Consider the following 22,434-nt stretch of genomic DNA (forward strand, 5'->3'; position numbering starts at 1 on the left):
TTGTATACTTTTTATGCAATAAAATTACTATATTATCGAATATTTATTTGATTTAAATACACGACATTCTTGTTTTTTACTCTTTAACTACTGTTAAGGCCCTTGGGCCTCACATTCGGGAATTGCGAATGGAATTGGTACGTCAAACGGCTTTTCACAGCTTTTGCCTTGCAAGGAAAAATGAATTGGTTTTGAATGTAGATTCTGTCAAGAACGAAAATTCCACTGTCTACTATCCTTCGCCAAAATATAATATTTGAAATAGAAAGTATTCGTAATTCCGATTTTTATGTCAAATGAAATCAACGACAGAAAAAAATCCGGAACTATTCCTTTAATGTAATAGGGTCTTTAAAAGCAATGTATAGTCTAAAGATTGACTTTGTCACCTCACACTTAGGTCTGGGGGCTTAGCTTCGCTCCTAAATACAGTCGTATGTCGAGGAACTCCAGTACATCAATGAGCAAATAATATTGTAAATTTAATCGAAATTACATTTGTGCGACGTACAAATATGAGTAAGGGTGTTAAACTACGTTTGTCTAACATTTTCATTGAAACCCTTAGGGTCCTCCACACCCCATGCTCGCGTAATCGGCAAACAGCGGTTTGGCCAAAATGCGACACTTTGCGAGTTTCAGATAAATAAAGAAACACAGAAATCGTCGAAAGAACAACAAAGAATGTAACATCACAATACCTCGAAAACAAAAACACTACCTTCCCAAACGGGGAGAGGGAGGAAATAGGGAAGAACTACGGTTGGAGGTCACTTACACCGCGAACGTACCTTCGAGTGGGGCGGCCAAACGCGAAAACAAGCAAACACCGCGCAACTCTATGGTTCTATTTGTTTTGTTGGCCCAATCTTGACGACTCATTCTATTTTAATGCCAGGCGTGCCAACACCCGGGGGCAATTTTCGCTCGGTGTGGGAGCTGCGTTTCACCAGCGGTAGCTGCGGTTTCGAACGGAACGTACCCGCGTCTGTGCGACAATTGTCATTTGGAAATGGCAAGAAGTGCACAGGCTCCAGCGAAGGACCCCAGCGGCAGCATCGGGAATGGCGAGTTGTGGTACTGTTATCTATAAATGGGCAGTAAATCAAAACAGTCACAGCACAGACGGCACATTCCGGAACGCGGTAACGGGTGCGCGCTCCAACTCCTGGTGGGCTTAGCTGCTGCGGATTTGCAACGGTGGTGGTTTGTATCGCTGGCGTTTTCATCTAGCTCGTAGTTACTACGGGCATTGATTAAACAGACCAAGACGTTAGCTCCGAAGTTGGATAGCATACGTCGGTTCAAGTGGCGAATTGTGAACGCTATGCCTGCTAAGTAGATTGCATAGCAATGAATCACTATTTCTTGAAGATTATCTAAGATAGTACCCTTGTTGGCTCACTCGTGAAAGTTAATCATGTACTGAATCTCTAATCTTACAGTGAGTTATTTTTTTGTTTACATATCAATTTCTTTTTTTCCCAAGTTCAGTATCAAAGGCAGGCCTAGACCTACAGTGATTTTTGTGCAAACAAAAAACTGTTAATAGAAAAAAATAAAGGTTAACATCAACCAGTCATTGAAAACACTCAATCAAATCTATATGAAAACTTTTTTGATAAATGAAATCTGTTTTCCAAGGAAAAACTCAACCACCAGATTTGATAACGAATCGAGGATCCGATTGTTTATATATTTTCAGACTGAAAGAAATCCGAAAAAAAACTGTCAAATCAGTGGAAGATCATAAGAATAATAGGTCCTAAACGGTAATATCTGTAGGGCCTTTCCCTACAGATACAGTCTTTCCCAGAGTTACGCGAATAATGCATATAATGCTTGTTTGATTGAATTTAGTTCATTGATATAATTTTTTACTTATTAAATACAATTCGTTAAGAAATTTCGGTTATTTTTGTCTTTTTAGTAATTTAATACTTTTGCAAAAATTGCAAATTATTTTTCATTTGACAGTTGATGCAGAAAATTGTACCGATTTTACATCTGAACTGTCAAAATTAAAAATTCGCGGAACTTGAATTTGCGTAACTCGGGGAAAGACTGTATTTATTTAAAAAAAAATTACATATTTTGCAGTATTTTCGTAAATTTCAAACAAACATCATTTTTATATTTTTATACCTTCATAAAATTCATTCAGTTCATAACATTGCTGATGGATTCTGCTAAATACGATAAAATCAGTAATTAAATACAAACTTTGAAGTTAATATAAAATCACTTTGAACGATATTATATTTGAATGAATTCAAATGTAATACTTAAAATGAACTGGACTAGCTCCTGTTTATAAGTTATCTTTACGCAGACGCTATCGATTATTTGATCGATTATATATCGATGGTAGAGTCAACACAAACGAAGTTCCAGTTCCGATTTCAATTGAATTCCAAATGAAAATCAACATTAGCTGTCAACATGTTGGAGCAATAGCAATGTCTGAGATTATAAATATTATGTTAATATGTTAACCTGATAAACTTATAGACCAAACAATAAGCAACGTGTACGATAGTCAAGTCTATTGATGACACCTCGAGAAAAACACGTAAGAGGTACCATATAATCAGATGCGCCACTGATTTGACTCTATTATTTCATAAATCAGAGGACGGCTACCAAAGAACACTGTTGAAGTCGAACATTGACCAGACAAGGTAAACATAAAGTGATTCTATACACATAGGATCGGATCGACTACATAGTATTTTGGTGGCTTTGTGAAGTAGATGTTTCTAGCGTGTATTAATCGTTAGTTTGCTATCCAAGATAACGCCGAGGTCGCGGATCTCACTTACTCGATCAATATCCTGGCTTGACAAGGTATATTTGATAATAATTAGCATATCTGTCGTATGATAAGTTATCACAACAACATTTAGCAATAGAGATAGTCAGGTCGTTTAAATTACACCAATCATAGAATTTTTACCAAAAAGTAATCATAGAATTTTGGCAATGTATCACAGTCTTTCTTACTTTTGATTGGCAGCAACATTAGCAATTCATCTGCAAATCTGCCTTATATTTTGTGAACAGTGCTTATTATATAACAACGTGTTTATAAGCTACCGTCAATACGGTATTCTAAATTGTTTGCAATGATTTGAGTTCATTTGATTATTATTATGCAACTATTGCCATAACACATGGATATCTGTCAATTCAATCAATTTATATGCAGCTCGGACTTCTGTCATTTGGCTTTTGTCAATAGTTTTACAAAATATGTTTGAAAAAATGTCTGATAAACTCAGGATTTTTTTCTTGATCCGATATTTCAACATCATATGGGGCGACAGACTGGATTGCTCAAATTTTCGAGCCATCACAGTCCTTAATGCAACAAGATTCTGTCCCAGATCCTGTTCTGCAGACTTGTGCCCCTTGCTACAAATTTTGTCAGCAGCTACAAAGCTGGGTTTGTTGGAGGCAAATCCACCACCGACCAAATTTTCACTCTGCGGCAGATCCTCCAGAAGTGCCGAGAGCGTCAGATCCCAACGCACCACCTGTTCATCGACTTCAAGGCGGCTTACGCCACCGTGAACCGGAATGAGCTATGGAACTTCATGCAGCGGTACCATTTCCCTGGGAAGTTGATCCGGCTGTTAGTAGCCACCATGAACGGGTGCAGTGCAAGGTGAGAGTATCGAACTTGACGTCGGAAGCGTTTGAATCTCACAGGGTTCTGAGGCAAGGCGATGGACTCTTCTGTCCGCTCTTCAACATCGCCCTGGAAGGTGTCATTCGAGGCACGGGGCTAGACAACGACATCCATGGCACTATCCTCTACCGGTCTCTCCAATTTCTTGGCTTCGCGGATGACATCGACATCATCGGGAGGACAACAGCGAAGGTGTGTGAGGCGTACACCCGACTCAAACGCGAAGCAGCAAGAATTGGATTGAGAATCAATGTGACGAAAACGAAGTACCTGCTTGTCGGAGACTCAAACCATCTGGGAAGCAGTGTATTAGTTGACGGCGACAATCTCGAGGTACTAAAGGAGTTATGCTATCTCGGAACGGTCGTTACTTCGGACAACGACATCAGCACCGAAATCCGGTGACGCATTGTACAGGGGAATCGTGCATACTATGAGCTTCACTGACTGCTGAGATCCAGAAGAATTCGAGCCCGCACGAAATGTGAGATATATCGCACACTGATTCGTCCGGTGGTCCTCTATGGACACGAGTCCTGGACCATTCGAACGGAGGTTGCAAACGCTCTGGGTGTGTTTGAGCGACGCATGCTCCGGACCATCTTTGGCGGTGTGTTCGAGCATGGAGCGTGGAGGAGAAGGATGAACCACGAGCTTGCTGAGCTGTACGGCGGACCGAGCATCCTGACGGCGACGAAGGCTGGCAAGATACGATTCGCTTTTAAAGAATGAAGGCTGGGGCATGTCATGAGGATGCCGGACTCCAAGAAGGTGTTAGACAACGATTCCCAGTTCAGCATAAGGCGCAGGGGAGCACAGCGAACTCGATGACTGGACCAGGTGAAGCGAGACCTGTCGGAAATCGTGTGTACATGGATGCAGCCAGGGACCGAGCCTCCTGGAGAATTGTTGTTGACCGGGCCATGTCACATCGACGTGCTCTATCGTGAGCAGGCCAACAAGAGAAAGAGAGAGAGAGGGAGATGCTGTCAATTCACGTGCATTTGGCATTTAGAATTGACCCCCTTGTTACGCTGTAAAAATCTCAGATTCTTGAGTAACTTTAATGTGACTGCGAAGCTTGTTGTAGTCTAGTAGAAAAAGTGTTTGACAACCACACATATTTATATTGATTTTCATTCGCATGAGCTAAAGCTGCGTCAAATGCAGAATTTCATACAAAATTAAGAGAATAATTGGAAACATCTATTAATTTAGATGAAAGATGACTGTTCACGCCTAGAGCGTGACCTAAGCATGTACACACTAGTGTTAGTGATAGGATTAGGATGAAATAGGATAGCGTAAGAATAATTATAAAATAAAGTATAGTCTAAGCCCACAAGCCGTCTCAGCAACATCAATTATTTGAGCTATTGAACTATCATGAGATGAAATCCTGCATGACGAAATAAGTGATTCGGCTAATCTTGTATCGAAATTAATCGATTAGCTAATTAAACTATAACGATTGTAGAAGCTATTTTCAAAATAAATCATAAACAATGGCCCTCCCAATTTGGGCCCCCGATACCCTTGGTCCACTCAATGGATGCTCTGTCTCTAAATAATTCAATTGCTTTCGTACAGAAAGATCGCTGAATACAGAAATCACCTGTAACGATCCACATTGCATCGCGGGCCGGCCACTCGCTTACCCCTAGTGTGTGTGTTCTTCCAGGCGGCCAGCTTGTGGCTAATCGTAAGACACGTTCACCGTTATCTATGGCCGCTTCTCGTGCGTAACATAACGATCAAAAACGCAACTGCTCGGTGTGTCTGCCCGGCAACGGGCCAGTTCCGGAAGGTTGGACCTGGTGTGCATCTATGCGTGTGTGTGTGCGTCGACCGTGTGCTGACCATGTGCTAGCCTTTTCTGGCCACGCATTTCGGATGCGCAGCCAGCCAGCCTATTGACGTAGCCCGCGCGACACAGTTATTAACGGGCGAAAGAGCCATCTGCACATGTGCAGATGGCGCAGTTGGACCAGGACGTGGGGGCAGGTTTTTTTCAGTCCGTAACCGGGCGGACTATAACGGGGTGTCGGTTTGCCTCGTCTGCCTGCGCAGGGCTGGACGATAGAATGTTGATGAACCAGTAGTCCCACCAAGGTAGTCCAGGGCCAGCAACTGTCCCGGCCAGGCTGGGGGTTCGGCTGCATTCTGGCAGCATGAGGAGCGGCTCTCCCGTGGATGGTAACGCGCAAACAAATGCACCAATCCTTAATGAGACGATTCCGGTGGGACGGGAGGCCCCAGAAAGGAAGCGCGACTTGACCCAATTAGGACAGGTGACAACTGTCAGACTGTAGTGTCGCACAGGGCGCAAAGAACTGTTTGTTGGGGGAAAGGTATCGCAAACAACAAACACCACGGATCGTCGATTACGGTAAACCCGAGCTGGCAGTGGTTCCCACGCAACAACAACAAATCGCTTCATACAGACCTTGTGTTGGGGGCAAGAAATCTTCGTTGCTTATTGCCCATAATTTGCATGCCTGGTCAAGAATGGCTGGGGCTGCGGCTAAGTGGGGCTGTGGCACAATGGTGTCATCCCTAGCCGCCTCTAGACACCCCGACAGATAATGTGGAGCAAGTGTCTGACAGCGAAACAGGGTCAAGACCACCTGTTTCTTGAAGAATCCCCACGGAGCGCAAGCTCCAGACACTCTAACGTGTGACGAGCTCCTCGCCCGATCGGCAATTAGCAGTAGTGTCTAGGGGGAGGACAGAGGAATACTCCCATCATGCATATCAGAGTACCCAGGGAAATTCGCATCAGTTACATCTTATCGACCTGAAGAATTGAGCCGATCGGCATGCGGGGACACAAACCAACCTCGAACCTAAACTATACAAACAAGAAGACCAGTGTCCCCCGATGAATGTACCACTGGGTAGTCTTCTTCAGCACACTCTTCACCTCCCGTCTTGCGGACCACAACTCCGGCCAGGCCGCGGAGAAAGCGCTATCATCTCGCTACCAAAACTCGCTCGGTTCTGCCGTCCCTTGTTCCCAGCGTGCCCCAGCGTACGGTGTTTACGGTACGCGCCCGCTCGATGGGGCCTGTTGCGTGTGGCGTTCTTCAACCCTTCCCCTCCACGGGGGCTCCACCGTTGACACCGTTCTCGGCTCGGCAGACGAAGAAGGAAGACAGAAGCAAAAAAATAACGTACACACCATTACCACAGGCACATTGCGTTCGTCATAAGCGATTCAGCGGGTTTCGTCCCACTTGCCACAGGCTGAGAATGTATGTGTTTGTGTGTGTAGAGGGTACCTTCGTCGCTCCTGTATTATCACCATCGTTGATCTGCTTCTGCTACGCTGCGGGGACTTCGGCTGCTTCGCTAGGCCGCGCGAGAGCGAGATGGCGTCTGCGGGGCCAAAGAAAAACCGGTCCCGGTGTGCACACCGGCAGAGCGCAAGAGAGCGAGAGAGAGCCCCTGTGCGCGTGTGTGTGTGTGTGAGAGAGAAAGAGAGATAGTTACACAGGCAGTGGCAGAGTGGCGACGGTTCGTGCGATGCGTTTCCCGTTGAGCGGGCGCGCACCGGTGCCTGGCGGAGCGTTTTGGGCGCTTCGGGCAACGCTGTGGCTCTTGTGCGGGCCGGGCTACATCGGGCTCCCTGGGCTGCACGGTTGGACATTCCCCAATCGTCTCTGGTCGCGATAGCACGTGCGCTCACGGCCTTACTCGCCTCAGCCTGTCTTAGACTCGGCCGTTAAGCCGTGCCGCTTAAGCAGCGGCAACTGTTTGGTGTTAAAGCCTCGGAACCTGTCCGCGTGACGGTCTCCAGCTCCAGAGCACAGCGTACGTAAAAGAAGGCAAAAACCAGTGTTTCGTTGCAACAGTACCCAGCGCCCCAAGGCAGCGCCCAACCACTGGGCACTGTGAGTGAATTGAGTTGTTTCTGGTTTTTTTTTTGTGAAAACGGGACGTGGACGTCACCGTCATCTGAGGTACGCCCGGAAACCCGGGGAAAGGTTTCCAGCGTGGTTTGTCGGGTGCAGTGTTGCGACAAACGCTTCGGTTTCCCAAACGGTTCGCTCCAGTGTTGCAGCAGCCAAGCCAAGGCAAAGGGACTTGGACTGTTTGCTGGGAATTCAGGTCAGAGGACACGAGAGCGGAGGTTCCTCTAGTTTTTTTTGAATATCTCCAACCGCTTGGAGAAGGTGTAGGTCGGGAGCGCATGATCAGTGATCAGTGAGTGGTTTGTTGGGTGTGCTTAGTTTCGGTGTTCAAAAATTCCACCAAGTGTCCAGTATAGGCAGAGCAAGTTAGCGCTGCTCTGTTAGCTGCTCTGGTAGCTGTTACTCATCGGACGGTCCAAGCGGTCGCGACGCAGTGTACGACCCTCTCAAGCTGTTGCCGAACGTCCAATCAATCCGCCATTCAACCGATCATCAAATATCACACGCACCGGGAGTCTCCGTGATACAGCAGGACATCAGGGTCACTGGTGCACCTCTGCAGCCAGCTTTCCACAGGTATGTTTTGCTCACTGACCTCACTGCTAACCGAGCGGCATCAACGCGTACCTCGAGCAGAGATTTCATTTCCTGACTCATCTTCGGCACGTTTCGCGCATGATTCATTCGGGCGGCCCATGTTCCACATAAGCATCCATCCATGCATTGCGCCCGCCCGACACCCGGGCGCTACTGGACGCACGCAGGAATGTACTGTACCTCCCTTGCCTTGTGTGCGATTTTGTTTCCGCGCTTCGCTCTTCCGCATCATCGCACCGTTCCGGCCCGGCAACCCTTTTGCGGGCTGGCGAACGCGGATCGAAAGCCTGGCTAGGCTGCAACGTGGTACGGGCGGACACTCGATATCTCTCCACTCACTTTCACGCGGGTGACTTTCCCCCCTTCCTGCTCGGAGTCCAGGAGAAAGACCGTCGTATGATGAAGTGGGCATACATTCCTTTCGGTCGGCAGAAGAATGCGGTATCTGCAGCTTCGGGTGTCCTAAATGCTAAAAATGCTGAAGTTTGGGCGTCGCAAAGCCGAGTGGAAGGAAGGAAGGGCGGGTGAAGCAAATGCCCAAAGGTGCATTAAAGGTGCGCGCACGCGCGTGCTCTGTTCGTCTCGATCGGCAAAGATATTACCCATATTTGCGCCTCCACACGCTGTTTGTTCGCCGTCTTCATCCGCTGCTCAAGATGGGTTGGACGCATCGCCCGGACACGGTGGCGAACGAAGACGCGCAAAGACGAGACGGAGAGGTTCTGTGTGTTTGTGTGTATCTGTACCAGCCTGTATACCACAACGGACAACGGAACATGTTGAATGTGGTTTTGCTGGTGCAAGGTGCATCGGAAGATGCACTACTGCTCCCATTTTTATTTGCTCCGTACGCGCGCTGTTCGCGCTTTCTTCTGCAAAACCTTCGCCGCGTTCGGTGGGGGAAGGATGCCCGGGGAAGGGAGTGGCGAGGACTTGGGGGAATGTTCTTCTCTTCTTTTTTTCTGCAATACAGGGATGGCATAACAGTGCAGCACTGCACGCTGGGCAGGTGAGCGAATGCGAAAGATGAAGCAAAAATGTGGCGTGGTAAAACGATACGGCGGTACGATCGTACGGAACGGTAATGCGAGCCTGCGGGCCAGCAGCAGCGGTAGCAGGGAAGTATGAAATTGGATTCGAATCGTCTTCGACTCTAGGAAAGCTGAACTGATTTGTGTCAGTAAGCAAGCGGTCCCGTCGCCACTGCTCCAGTTCCGCCTAACTCGGGCCGGGTTCTCTGAGGCTCCAGCTTCCAACAATTGGAGAATTTGTGGGACATTGTTTACTTCCAGAATGGAGGGTTTTTTTTTGTTCTGTTTTATTGGCACTTCTGATGCTCCGTCCATAGGCAGCGGATGCGTGTGTATGTGTCCTTGCCAAAAGGTGAGCAGCTAATCGCAACGGGGTCATGCGCGCCATTGCGCACGTGGCTGCATGGTGCCGCGCACACGCCGTTAAGTTGCCCGAGCGCGACTGGGAATTGGAAAGCCTTGATTGGAGCCCGTGTGTAAGATCTGCGCCGATTAGCCGCAGCGTCCCGGACGACCCACGGCCACCTCTGGCAGCCCTTTTCATCCCGTTCGATTTTCCGCTAACCGCTTGATGAGCTAGGCCTCTCCGTCCGCGCCACCAGCTATCTGAGCGTACGGGTCCGCGCTCTCACACAGAAAGTGTGGTGTGGTGAAAATCGGAGGAACGAATGTGTGTACGAGCGCACGTCTTTTGAAAATGGGGTTGGTGAAACTAAGTTTCATTCTCCTGCAGCATATACACACACACTCTCTCTTTCTGTTTTCACCTCTCGCATACACGCCACAAGTGTATATGTTTTTTCTTCTTCCTCTGTGCCTTTCTGCATCCGTAAGGCATCACACCGTAGATCGAGGTTTGGCTCTCGCGGCCAACTCTCGCCCGCTCGCCTTTCCCATAACGGGCGGTAGCGAAATCGGTCAGCAGGTGATACGGAGCAGCAAGGTAAAACCCGCCAAGGCACCGAGGCTTAAAACACGGTCGAGTCGATGAATCGCTAATATCGGGGTTAATATCCCAAGCACGGGTAGCGTCCGTGGGGCTTGGAGCCGCCCGGAGGTGTCCGCAGAATCGTATGTTTAATTCATGGCAGTTCCGCCGTGCCGAGATTCGGTAATTCGTAATGACAAGGGGGTACTGTACACACGCTCCGCTGGCTACACGGAGGTACTACGGAGTCCGGTTCCCCTGGACCGACTCGACTACCCAGGCAGTGTGCTGCAGCTTTCCCAAGCAGCGGGCAATAGATTTTCTAATCGACGTGAAGACTGCGAACCGGTACATCGGTATTTCCTTCGCTGGTGTCGTCTCTCGAAGGTCCGGCATCTTGCCCCTGCTACGTACTGGTTGAGTGCAAGTGGCGTGATTTGACCCGCGTGCAGACTCCGTACCACTCCCCAGCAGCCGGGAGATACTGTCGGGTATGCAATCGCTGCCTAATGGGACAAATTTCGGCCGACCAAGTTAAGCCTGGGAAGAAACGCTCCCCAAATGCCCACGCTAATGCCCAGATATAAATCAATGCGATTGCGCCAAGGTAACCATACTTCCCTGAGGAAGTAACCCCTAAACCCTGAAGCGTGGCGCTGGCTCCTCCCGAAACCATTTTCGCACGAAAAATCTCCCCAGTGTACGGCGATATGCGGGAAGGCATAGGAGGTTGCCACCGTTGCCTACTAACGCCGATCCGCTCTCCGTCCGGGCTTGGTGAGAAGAGCGGCCGTGCGGCTTTGCTTGAAGTCAATCAAACGGAATTATGCTTTCACCGATTATTTCCTCCACGTTCACCGGTTCGGGCTCCAGAACCAACGGTACGCGGCCCATACCGACACAGGGTGACAGCGAACGAGATAGAAAGCGACCGAGAAAAAGAGAGAACGCGAGTGCTGCAACCGTGCAGATAATAAACGAAAACGACAAGAAAATAGAAAATTTTCCCGAGTGAAAACGCTCCGCAGATAACGATAAACCGCAAGCGTTATTAGTTGTCATTATCTAATGACAAGGGGATTTTCTCCCCCGTTTTCTCTCGATGGGTTTCACCGTGCGCACCGTTCAAAACGATTTTATGGTTTCGTTTCCCATGCCCTCCCCTTCGCCCCACTGCACCGCTTCTTGGAGCTTGTGAAGCTGGAATGTCTTCGCGGAGCGGTAGCAAACATGCGGTCCAGAAGCAGGCGACGAACCCAATTAGCGTACCTTAAATGGTGCGATCGCTAAAGTGGCAGAAATGTGCGCTCGTGTACGGTCATCGATACGGTCCGGACCATTTCATGGAAGGTGTCGGATGCGCTTCCCCCTTGCAGATGGCGGCACCATTCTTCACTGTCGGATTATTAAGGCAATCCCTTCACAAATCAGTTGCCGAATGTGCGCAAAGTGTCTGGTGACGATTAGCCCTCAAATATCTTCCCAACACGTTTCCGACTAGTATTTAGCATTCCTTGTTTTTCTTTTGTGGGTTGGGTATTGCGCAAACTTGGAGGTGCGAATGTCCGGATGTGTTTCGCGGACGGTATTTGTTCCGCTTTCAGAGATAAGGCTCTTTTGAGGCGGCTAACCGCGGCACACATCCAAGCAGTACGGCTCGGTCCAGCCGGTCCAGCGGTGTTGATGGCGCGCGCCTGCCATGGCTGTTAGGGAGGAAAGTGTTGAGCGATAAACGACACCGGTTGGGTACCGTTCGTCGGCCAAGTTTCTCTTTTTCCGAAGTTGGATTGAAATTAGTTCCAGTTTCTTGCAGCTACAATTAAGATCGCGAAGATAGCTGCTAGTGTATGATGGACGTGGGGCAGTTAGTGAGTCTAGCGGGTTTGCAATGCTGCCATCGGCTAGAGATGCGTTGACCAGGGATTTTTCAACACGAATATAACCTGTTGGTACAACTATTCCAGGGAAATATCCGCAGGTACACCTGTCAAACCAACAACAACAAAATGAAACCTTACCGTAGATGGCATTTTGGATCAAAACCCGTACATACTTTGTGCAGGCATGTGTGTCGGTGTGATCGATCAATAATTAAAAATCCATTAAGCGCTCCTCCATTGCCCAAACTGGAGCCGACTGCAGTTGCGACGCAAAACTTCAGGATTTTGAAACATACACGCTATCCAGCGCGAAAAAGGATGCTGGGCTTGCCGTTTTGACAACACTGAGCCCACATTCCTGTGCTAGGTGCGGCGCAAGATACCAACCTGGCCCGCGAGAACACACACACACACAAACCACAGAGCGCCGGTGCAGTTGCCCTCGACGGAAGAAAGGAGAGGCGAAAGAAACTTTCTTTTTCTCATAATGCCCTCGTTTTCTTGGCGCTTTCGTTCTTCCCATGGTGCAGGTTTTTGTTTTCTGTTTTCGCTCACCCTACAGCCGAGCCGGTGAGTACTCGTTTCGTTTTTGTTCCATCTTGTCTTTCGTATCTCTCTCTCTCTCTATCTATCCTTCTCTCTCGCTCACTCTCTTTGGCTCTCGCTAGCTCGTGCACTACGCTTCGTGTACGACTCTGGGGCATACCAGCAATATGGCTCGATCTACTAAAAAAGTGTACAACTTGGTTTAATGGTACCGATCGTCATCGGAGGACCTGAAGGTTGATAGTGTCTCATCTTGAACGTTTTTCGCTTCGATCCAGCTTTCTTTCCGCGGCGTGTGTGAGTGTGTCTAGCGAGTTCGCCATCAGGTGGGAAAACACAACAAAACATCTCACGCGGGTTTTTCCACCCAGGCAGACGCTAGCATCCGCTTGATGGATGTTAATTTCCTCGATCAACCACACACACACACACACCGCATGGGAGTCATTTTTCATTACACAGAGACGCGTTCCCACGGGGGTTTGGTAGTGGATAAGGTACGGTAAGCCTCAGATTTCCCCAGAGGAACTTTGAAGACATTGAGCGGATGAGCGTCCAAGTGTCAAGCGTTTAGCATTAGCCAAGAATTGAGGATCCACTATCAAAACACACCTGCCCAAGCCGTTTCGGCCGCCCAGCATGGTCCGAAGACGCTTTCAATTCAGCGCCGCAGCCCAGGCGAACCGGAATGTCGGGCAAGCGCTCTCGGGCAAGGCGAACGCCGCAGTGAAAGCGCTCCCGCCTGCCCGGGTGTCAAGCCGCGCCGCACGGATACCGCATTCCACATTTGTGCGATGCTGCGAACGCTCGGCGATAATGGCGAATGCTCTCCCAGCTCCTCCGATTTGCCGATGTGGCGCAAAGATGTACACAAATTGAAAGCAGAGGGTGAAAGAAAAACGGCAAACCTCGCACCACACTTCTCGCTTTTGGGGCCTCGGTTTGCGCCGGCAGCGCACTCGCAACAGTTTGTTTGGCGTTAGGTTCGTCGTCGGTTTGCTTTATCGTGCACCGAATTATGAAGGCTTTTTGCTTGATTCGTTTGAATAATTCATCACGCCGTATTCGCCGTGTATCTGTGGGCTGAGCGTGAGAAACGGCTTTCGTTGCGCGGCCGGCACACACTGCCGGTGCTGTCAAATTAAAAGCATAATATTTTAATTATTCAATAAATAAGAAGGGAACCCCATCCCGCTGGAAGTGGTTTGGAGAAGCTTTCACCAGAGCCTTTCCGATAGACGCCAATTTGTATCGTACGACGGAAGAAGACGTCTGAGATCGGTGTCTAAGAAATGGAGCATTCACTGTGGCCTGTGAGCTCTAGCAGATATTTATCGCTCCTCCTCTCCGCACGAAATCAGTCCCTGTGCTCGTTTTGATGGGCAGATGACACTCCAGGGGTCCAGGGGTGTGCTTTCAAATTATGTCAAATAACACGCAATATGAGTGCATAATGAGACCGCTGCACCATCATTTTCAACCATTATCTCCGGACGAATACACAGACACACACACACACACACACACACACACACACACACACACACACACACACACACACACACACACACACACACACACATTTCGTTCATCGGCATCTCGGGAAGAAGTTCCGTTCCGCTCCGAAAGCGCAGTAAGATTTCACTTAAATCGTAAACAGCACCTGTCACTGCTGCGTGTCGAACGGCCTCACAGAGACAGTAGGTCAATCAGTGTTCGGCAGCCGAGCACCGTTCCGAAATAATTGCTCAACGGAACAGAGAGTTGTGCTGCAATGCCCCTATATGTAGGGATGGAATGGGTTTGAGAAGCCAAAGTTACTTTTCAATCGATAGCTAGAGCTGCTAGTAATCTGTTTCTACTATTAGCAAAAGGTAATTATTTTTTTTTAATCTGGTCGTCTTACTGTGCTAGATGTTAAACAATTCAAAAGCAGCTTGCTGAAGTAACTATGGTAGCTTTGATGATATGTAACGAGCTACTGATGTTTGGATAACGAAATCAGTTATCTTTACATCTTGCAGTAGGTACATCTCCACCAATAGCTACCACTTGCCACTGAGCCACCAACAGTAGCGTGCTAGACTAGCGAATGGTCTCGTTTGTAAAGTGCCTCACCAATCGCTCGGAGCACACAAAACAGCACACGAAAGTGCTCTCCGCTAAACGGTACACGCGGCGCCTCGGTTGGCGTGCAGATGCTAATGCGCACAGCCACAACCGTAGCGTGTCAGCCCGATCTGTCAGTCGACATTGTAAGGTGAATCGGTACACTCATCTTTCTCCGGTCATAGCACAACCCACGGCCGTGGCCCGACGCCACCAAGCAGCCCAAAGCTTTGTGAATGAATGAATGGAAGGTTGAATGAGAAGAGAACAACAACAACAAAAAACCCCGGGGTATGGGAAGCAGCAAAAATAGCTGTCTAATCACCATACAAACAAATAAATCAACTCCATTTCATCTTGGGCCCGTGCGTCAACTCTCGGGGACTCCCGGCCTGCATCATCGCGTTCGGGTGAAAGTGACGCAGCCCCGGCATTGCTCCAGAATTCCACCGGAAAGTGTAGCGTCATTGTCGGACTCGTGAGACACACAGCCACAGGTCGGGAGATGCAATCGAGCTGGTGCGGTCGATGAGACCGTCCCAAGGTATCATTTCGCGGTGGACCTCACGGCCACTTGTTGATCCCGCGTAGCTCTGTCCCAAAAAGTACTGGAAATAAAAGGCCTGCAGTGGGATCAATTTTCTCTACGCAGTCAAGCGCGTAAGGTGTTGAATTTCAAATGTTTGTTTTTTGTTTTGTTTGTTTGGCGCAGGTTCATAGTATCGATCTTTGCAAGAGCTGTTGGACTATCAATTCTAGATATTAAATTAATGCGGCTCGGTTGAGTGAGCCACCCGGTAGTAATTCTTTCTCTCTCATTGCACATTTCATTTCAGCTCAACCCAACAACAGTTCTCGGACGGCTCCAACCATGTGGAGCACGGGTAGGGGTCCTAGCAACATGTGGGCCCATCGAATTGTACTGATTGCACTATGCTACCTGGTAAGTACTAGCTAATGCATACTATGTCAGCGGCTGAACCAAAAATCCCCCAAAAATATAACAACCCCATTTTCCCCAAGAAATCCGACATAAGCCATTCCACCGAGATCTGGCACAATGTACACACTGGATGAGTTGGCACTCATGCTAATTTGATTTTCCCACTCGGGGCGGATTGCATCAAAATTACATAGCATTTCGTTAATGCTTCCTTATCTACTCTCTCCCCTCCTCTCGCTACATCGCCGCATACCTCCCCAATACCTGCCAGCTCTTTTGGAAGAACGCTTTCCCAGGAACTCAATCCTTCACCGTCCGTTCCCCCGGGTGTACCGAACATAGCCCGGCCATAGGCTATATACAATGAAGAAATAAATTAAAATTCCGACATCCCGATAATGATATATGTGGGCATTCCCTTCTACCAATGCCCAATTCCAACCCAAAAAGAAGACAAAAAAAGAGCAACCTGTTCTCGCACGCACTCTGCCGCCAGCGCACGATCATTCGCCCGCGCTGTTGTCTCCACACTTTCGGTTCACCTTTCTCGCTGCCTCAGCCGGCCAGGGGCAGGGCGCAAACGGGCTCTAGAAAGGGGCCACAGTTCGGCCCACCACAACCGAGTGCTCGGTAGCCGTGGCCTGGACAGTCCGGGATTAAAAAACAATAATAAGAGGCAACGATCGAAAACGTATCTAGAAGCATACAGACACACACACCTTCGAGATTGGGTAAAAGGGGCGCACTAAAGTGAGATACCGGTGGAAACGAAGCAATCGAATCCCATTAGCAATGAAAAATGAAAGTATAATTAAAACCGGCGGGTTGGGTACAATAAAGTTTCCGGTCCCGGGCAAGATTCACCCGCAATGGGTCGGGATGGTCAGTCTCGGAAGAACCTTCTCTCTCTCTGCCGCCGGTCCGGTTTTGGGAATGTGCACACACATACACATACATGCACACTAGCACACAAACGTGTGTGAGGCTTGGTGAGAGGCGCTAGCCGAAGGCGGCGAGAGAGGCCACGGTTGACGCTCAGCCGCTGGCCTCCGTGCGGGATGTAGCGAATAGCTTTACGCACCACGTCGGTACGTCAGAATGCGAGCAGGAAAGGAAACCACTCCACACTTGTTAATGACAGCAGCTCAACCTACTTTTTTGGGGACCGATGGGCCAAACCTTCCCGCGGATTTGGGTTGCCGTGTTCGATGCGAACATTTTAGGAAGTTGTACCCGTCAATTTTGTTCGCAGCGACGACGCCCGCCCAGATTGATGGGCGAGGTAGCCCGGAGCCGCAAAACAGGAACTGCCAATACACGGACTGGGTTCCATTCACGTCCCGTTCACGTTCCAATATGATTCGGGCCCAAGGGTTGACGATGAGTGCGAGTGCACGGTGCAGCAAAACGGGGCGAAAAACAATTTGCACACCCAGCTCCAGCGATGACACGGGTCACTCACTGCATGTGCAGAGGGGTCGCGAGTGTCCGGTTTAATTCTAGCGGGAAAAACTAGTTTCCTTCTGGCACACATTTAGTGGTTGCTTCAGAAACCACTCTTGCATAGGCTGACGATACGATTCCATTTTTTCTCCACCTTCTTGCTCTCACTCTCTTGCCTTGCTTCCCTTTCTCTCTATTTCCTTTTTTATGCTTTCTTTGTATGTTGCGACCACGAGTCGCCCACAAGTTTTTGGCCCACGGCGGTAATGTGTATACTCTTTGCATCTCGCCAATAGATCCAATTAGCGGCACCAACGAACGAAATATGGCCGGTCGAGCGCCCAGATGGTATGCCCTCGATAACGGCGCTGGAGGTAATGTGCGGCAAGGACCACATGGACGTTCATCTGTCATTCTCGGCACCGTTCGAGGGGATCGTAAGCTCAAAAGGTGAGTAACGCACTGCTGGCACGTGTTGTAGGTTGTGTTGAATGCATTGGATACAGGATTGTAATGGGCTATCAAGGAGTCTTCAAAGATATACATACAACTTCTTAACATATCTTGACCAATATCTGAATACTTTAGGATTTATGAATTGTCCAGAATTCAAGAAATTGAAAATTTCATTTGCATATACCTGCAGGTCATATAACCTAGAGACAAGAAAGTCGTCTAGCCATATCAGATAAGGTGTAGAATCATATAATACATGTAGATTAATCAACAAGAATCAATCATATCCTAGGATTCATGATTATTGAAATTCATGATTCATACACATAAAAAAAGAATCATACTCTGAGCTCTTGATAATCTTATTTCTAGAGACGTATTTCCAAAGACATGCGTTCCAAGATTTGAAATTGTGAGACGGATGAATCAGAGATGCTTAAAGTTTCTGTAAACCAAACAATCAACCAACCAAGATTTGAATTTCAGATATTATGTGGTATTCTTCTTTGAAGATTCTGAGAAAAAATTGTGAATCCTTTACAAAGCTTTCAGATGAGTTAGATTCTAGATACGATTACGATTTTCTAGATACGACTTTTTTCATTGAAGATTCAAACGAATGATTCCGTTGGACCCATAACGTGGATTGCATACCCTAATTCTCTCCATTCTTTCACACCCCCCAGGTCAGCATAGCGATCCACGATGCATCTATGTGCCTCCGTCCACCGGGAAAACGTTCTTCACCTTCCGCATCTCGTACTCGCGGTGCGGCACCAAACCCGACCTGAACGGCCAGTTCTACGAGAACACGGTTGTGGTCCAGTACGACAAGGATCTGCTGGAGGTGTGGGACGAGGCGAAGCGGTTGCGCTGCGAATGGTTCAACGACTACGAGAAGACGGCTTCCAAGCCGCCGATGGTGATTGCCGACCTGGACGTTATTCAGCTAGACTTCCGAGGTAAGTTTGTTCGCCCGATTGCTGCACCTCAGCTTTTCGTAGTTCACCAACCTGAGCTCTTTCCCCGCTTGCTGTTTTCGCAGGAGATAACGTGGACTGCTGGATGGAGATACAGCAGGGTAAGGGCCCTTGGGCACCGGCGGTCAGTGGTATCGTGCCGCTCGGCTCCACCATGACGCTCGTCGTGGCGATCAACGATTTCCGCGGCGAGTTCGACATGCGGGTAAAGTCGTGCGTCGCCTCGGACGGGGCCGGCCACGTGATCAAGCTGTCGGACGAGTATGGATGCGTACTGCGACCGAAGATGATTTCCCGCTTCCTGAAGGCGCGTGCCCCAGACGATAAGGCATCAGTCATTACGTACGCGTTCTTCCATGCGTTCAAGTTCCCGGACGCGCTCAGCGTGCACATCAAGTGTAAGGTGGAAATTTGCCGTCACGGTTGTTTGGATCACTGCCAGCACAGCGGGGCTCCGGTTGGGGCCGGTCCGGCGGGCGTCCCGGGCAGCGCCGCGAAGCAGCACGATCTGCTGGAGCGCAAGGACACGCTGGTGAACCAGAACAGCAACGACATACTGGCGGGCGATTCGGTGGAAGACCTAGACTCGGGCATGAACGGCCAGGACGTGTACTACGACGATATCATCCACACGGAGAAGCATCTGAACCAATACAAGAAGCCGATGCCGAACCAGCCGGCAAAGAAGAAGGACAGCTACCTGCAGTACCATCACCACAACCGGGAACCGATGGACGATATCGAGTCACTGTTCCTGAGCGACCATTCCGCACTGTCCGCTGACATGATGAAGAAGCAATCGCAGGGTCCACCGGGGCCACCGGGCGTTGGCGGCGGTATGCCGGGCATGCCCGGCATGGGCCTAGGACCAGGCAAGTATCCGCCACAGCCGCTGCAACAGCAGCAGCACCAGATGCAGCAGAAACCGATGCCCGGTCCGGGCACGCCGATGGATGACGACAAGTTCCCGCACGGGCCGCGCCAGATGGATGCGGAGAAGCGGATGGGGCTGCCGGCCGTCGCTGGGCCGCGCGCGCTCAACCTGGACGCGGACGATGTGCAGAACCAAAGCTACAACCAGGCGGGCGTGCGGTTGCGCCAGCGGCGCTCGGTGCGCGTCACCGACCGGAAGGCCCGTTCGGCCGACATCGGCGTGAGCGGCATCTACGACGTCATCTCGGAGGCGGACCTGGCGTTCAACCCGGACAGCAAGCAGGAGGCGGTCACCGTGTTCCAGGGCAAGATTACGGAGGAGGTCGTGTACGGCATCTGCATGCCGGTGCCCGGGTTCAGCATTCTCTTCATCCTCGTCATCTCGGCGACGATCATCTCCGCCCTGATTGCCGGCTCGCTGCTGTACAGATATCAGCTGCAGAAGGAGATGATCGCGAACCGGTCGCAGACGCACAACGCACCGATGAACTCGATCGCCACGTGGATGACGCTGCGTCTGTTCCGGTCGCGGCACAACGGCCCGGTGGTTGGTGGAGCTGCTGTGCGCCCGATGGACCTGAACGCCAGCAGCCAGTGAGCGGAGTCGCCTGTGCAGCAAGCACAGGCACATACCCAACACAGTCCTTAGTCTCTCTATATGCTAGCAGCAGCACACACACACACACACACACGAAAGAAACAGTGTAAGATCGTATAAATGACGGTATGTGTAAGGATTTAGTACATCCTGTATGCTGCGCGTGGCATAAGACGTGTAGTGGTCACCGCAACAGGGTGGTGACGATCGACTTAGCTTTCCTCTCCCTCATCACCTGTCCCACTCACATTCATACACACATCCACACAGACACGTGTACACATCTCTTTCATTCTTCATCTTCTCGGGTTTAATGCAATATTTATTAATCAATAATTTACTATTCGAGAAGTCGAAAGCGAAAGAGAGAGAGAGAGAGCGAGAGAGATATAGAAAGAGAGAATGAGAGGGGGAGAGAGAGATAGAAAGAGATAAAGAGAGAGGGAGAGAACGAGAGATCGAGAGTAAACCATTTATCTAATGGGGATAGGGTTGTTAGGTAATAGTGTGGAAGAACGCGTTTAGTATATCATACTACCACACATACACACACCAAATGGCTTGCCGCCTCCTATCCAGGGGGCAGCTTGGGCAGCTTTTGGGCGTGTCTGTGTGCGTGTGAGCACGTGTGTTTTGTTTTGTTATTAAGACCCTGGGTTGGTAGTTAAATTAAACTTTTGGTGTGCGTGTTTTCTAGTATCTCGAGCGGATGTTGTCACCCGTTCACTACTGATCTATACATATGCATATACATTTATACATATATTACCGGTGATTATCGTTATATTTAATCAGCTGATTAGTACTGCTGCGGCGATTGCTCTGCTAAAGCTGCTGCTTCTGCAGAGCGATTTGCTACCAGCATAGCAGCCCGGTGCCAGGAGACGCGGTGCCCGCCCGACGCGCCCTGTCGTCCTGTGACACTAACAAAGATTAAACTAAAAGGATCCGTTTTAGAGTTTATTTATTTAATCTAAAGTACGTAGGCAAACAAAGAAGCAAACGGTAACCCTCCCCATTGTTAGGTAAGCGCTTTCAAAGAAACGCCAAGTAGACTGACATCGAACCTTGGTGTACGTTAGGGATTCGCGCGGGTTTCGCGTTTGTCGTGCGGTGTATGCGGTCCACGGGGTCCGATTGTAGCGGATCGCGCGCGCGGCCGTCGCACCGACAGCACAGTATCACGAGCCGTTTCTAGAACGGTGGTGTAGATTGTAGTATGCGCAAAGGCATTGCGGAACTTATGCTCAACTTAGTATTTTGTTTTTGTTTAGCGTTTAGTGTTTAGTGGCAGGCGCGTGCGCGTGTGCCCTCCCCAAGGTAGCAAAGGTATTTATTTATTGCGAATTGCTCCGCTAGTTGATACTCTCCTCCGTGCAATGTTTATAACCCTCGGTGTTGATCTGATATTTCGGATTACGAAAACGCGCCAAACAGGCGCCTAGCGAACGATACGCGATCGCTGATCGTGCATGCGGTGGCTTAGTGTACTGTCTGACTATCAACTGGTGGAACAAATAAACAAAAACACTACTATTTAATGTCGGATCGTTTCGGACTTTTTGTTTGTTTGTGGTAAGAGAAACGATTACAGTTGGTGTCCAGATGATGTAGACATAGATTCTCCTGTGTAGCTTCAAGTCAGACGGTTCGGGAACGTTTGGTTTTGGTTCAAATATCACTGATATTTTTGTTGTTGTGTTTGGGCTGTTAATCGTTTTATAATGTGTTAGAAAAAAGATAATCACATCGAAGGATGCCGGGATAGAAACTGTAACATTAATAGCTCTCAGTATAGTAAACACATGTGTTAGTAATGGTGATCACTACTGGTACTGGGAGGAAGAGTAGGGTCATAGTTTTACGTGGGATGGTTTCGTATTTCTGGAATCAGTTACGGATATCTTGAAATAAGCTGGTAAGGTAACATTTTTTTATGTTTGTATCGTATTGGTTCCGATGTTTGGCATGGGAAGAAGAGTCGGTTTAATTTCAATTTCAAAATCAGCAGCTGAAAAAAAAAAATAGCTCACATATGAAGAAATAATATGGTGCAAAGGGCTGCTGACCGACCTCTCCAAGATTCGGCCAGGGAGGCTTACCATCGAAATGCTACAGCTGATCGTGAGAATTTGGGAGCGGGACCGGAGGAGTGGAAGCTGTGTGTCATCCACCCAGTTTACAAAAAGGGCACCAGGCTGGAATGCTTCAAATTTTCGTGCAATCGCCGTCCTCGAGTCTGCCTATAAGATCCTGTCCGAGAACCCGTTCTGCAGATTTGCGCCCCTTGCTTCGTCAGCAGCTACCAAGCTGGGTTTGTTAGAAGCAAACCCACCACAAATGAAATTTTAACTCTTGGGAAGATCTCCAGAAGTGTCGAAAACA

General features: G+C 49.0%; 1 protein-coding gene across 1 annotated transcript; it reads left to right on the forward strand.

Moving 5' to 3' along the window:
- The first annotated feature begins 7,316 nt into the window (after positions 1-7,316).
- LOC1272378 (uncharacterized) lies at positions 7,317-20,138 on the forward strand. The gene is made up of 5 exons (XM_061651339.1): positions 7,317-8,181; positions 15,533-15,639; positions 17,379-17,532; positions 18,225-18,500; positions 18,584-20,138. Exons 2-5 carry the CDS (start codon positions 15,568-15,570, stop codon positions 20,047-20,049), a joined length of 1,968 nt encoding a protein of 655 aa, XP_061507323.1. The 5' UTR covers positions 7,317-8,181; positions 15,533-15,567; the 3' UTR covers positions 20,050-20,138.
- The last annotated feature ends 2,296 nt before the right edge of the window (positions 20,139-22,434 follow it).

This window comes from Anopheles gambiae, chromosome X (assembly GCF_943734735.2).
Source record: "Anopheles gambiae chromosome X, idAnoGambNW_F1_1, whole genome shotgun sequence".
Lineage (NCBI taxonomy): Eukaryota > Metazoa > Arthropoda > Insecta > Diptera > Culicidae > Anopheles > Anopheles gambiae.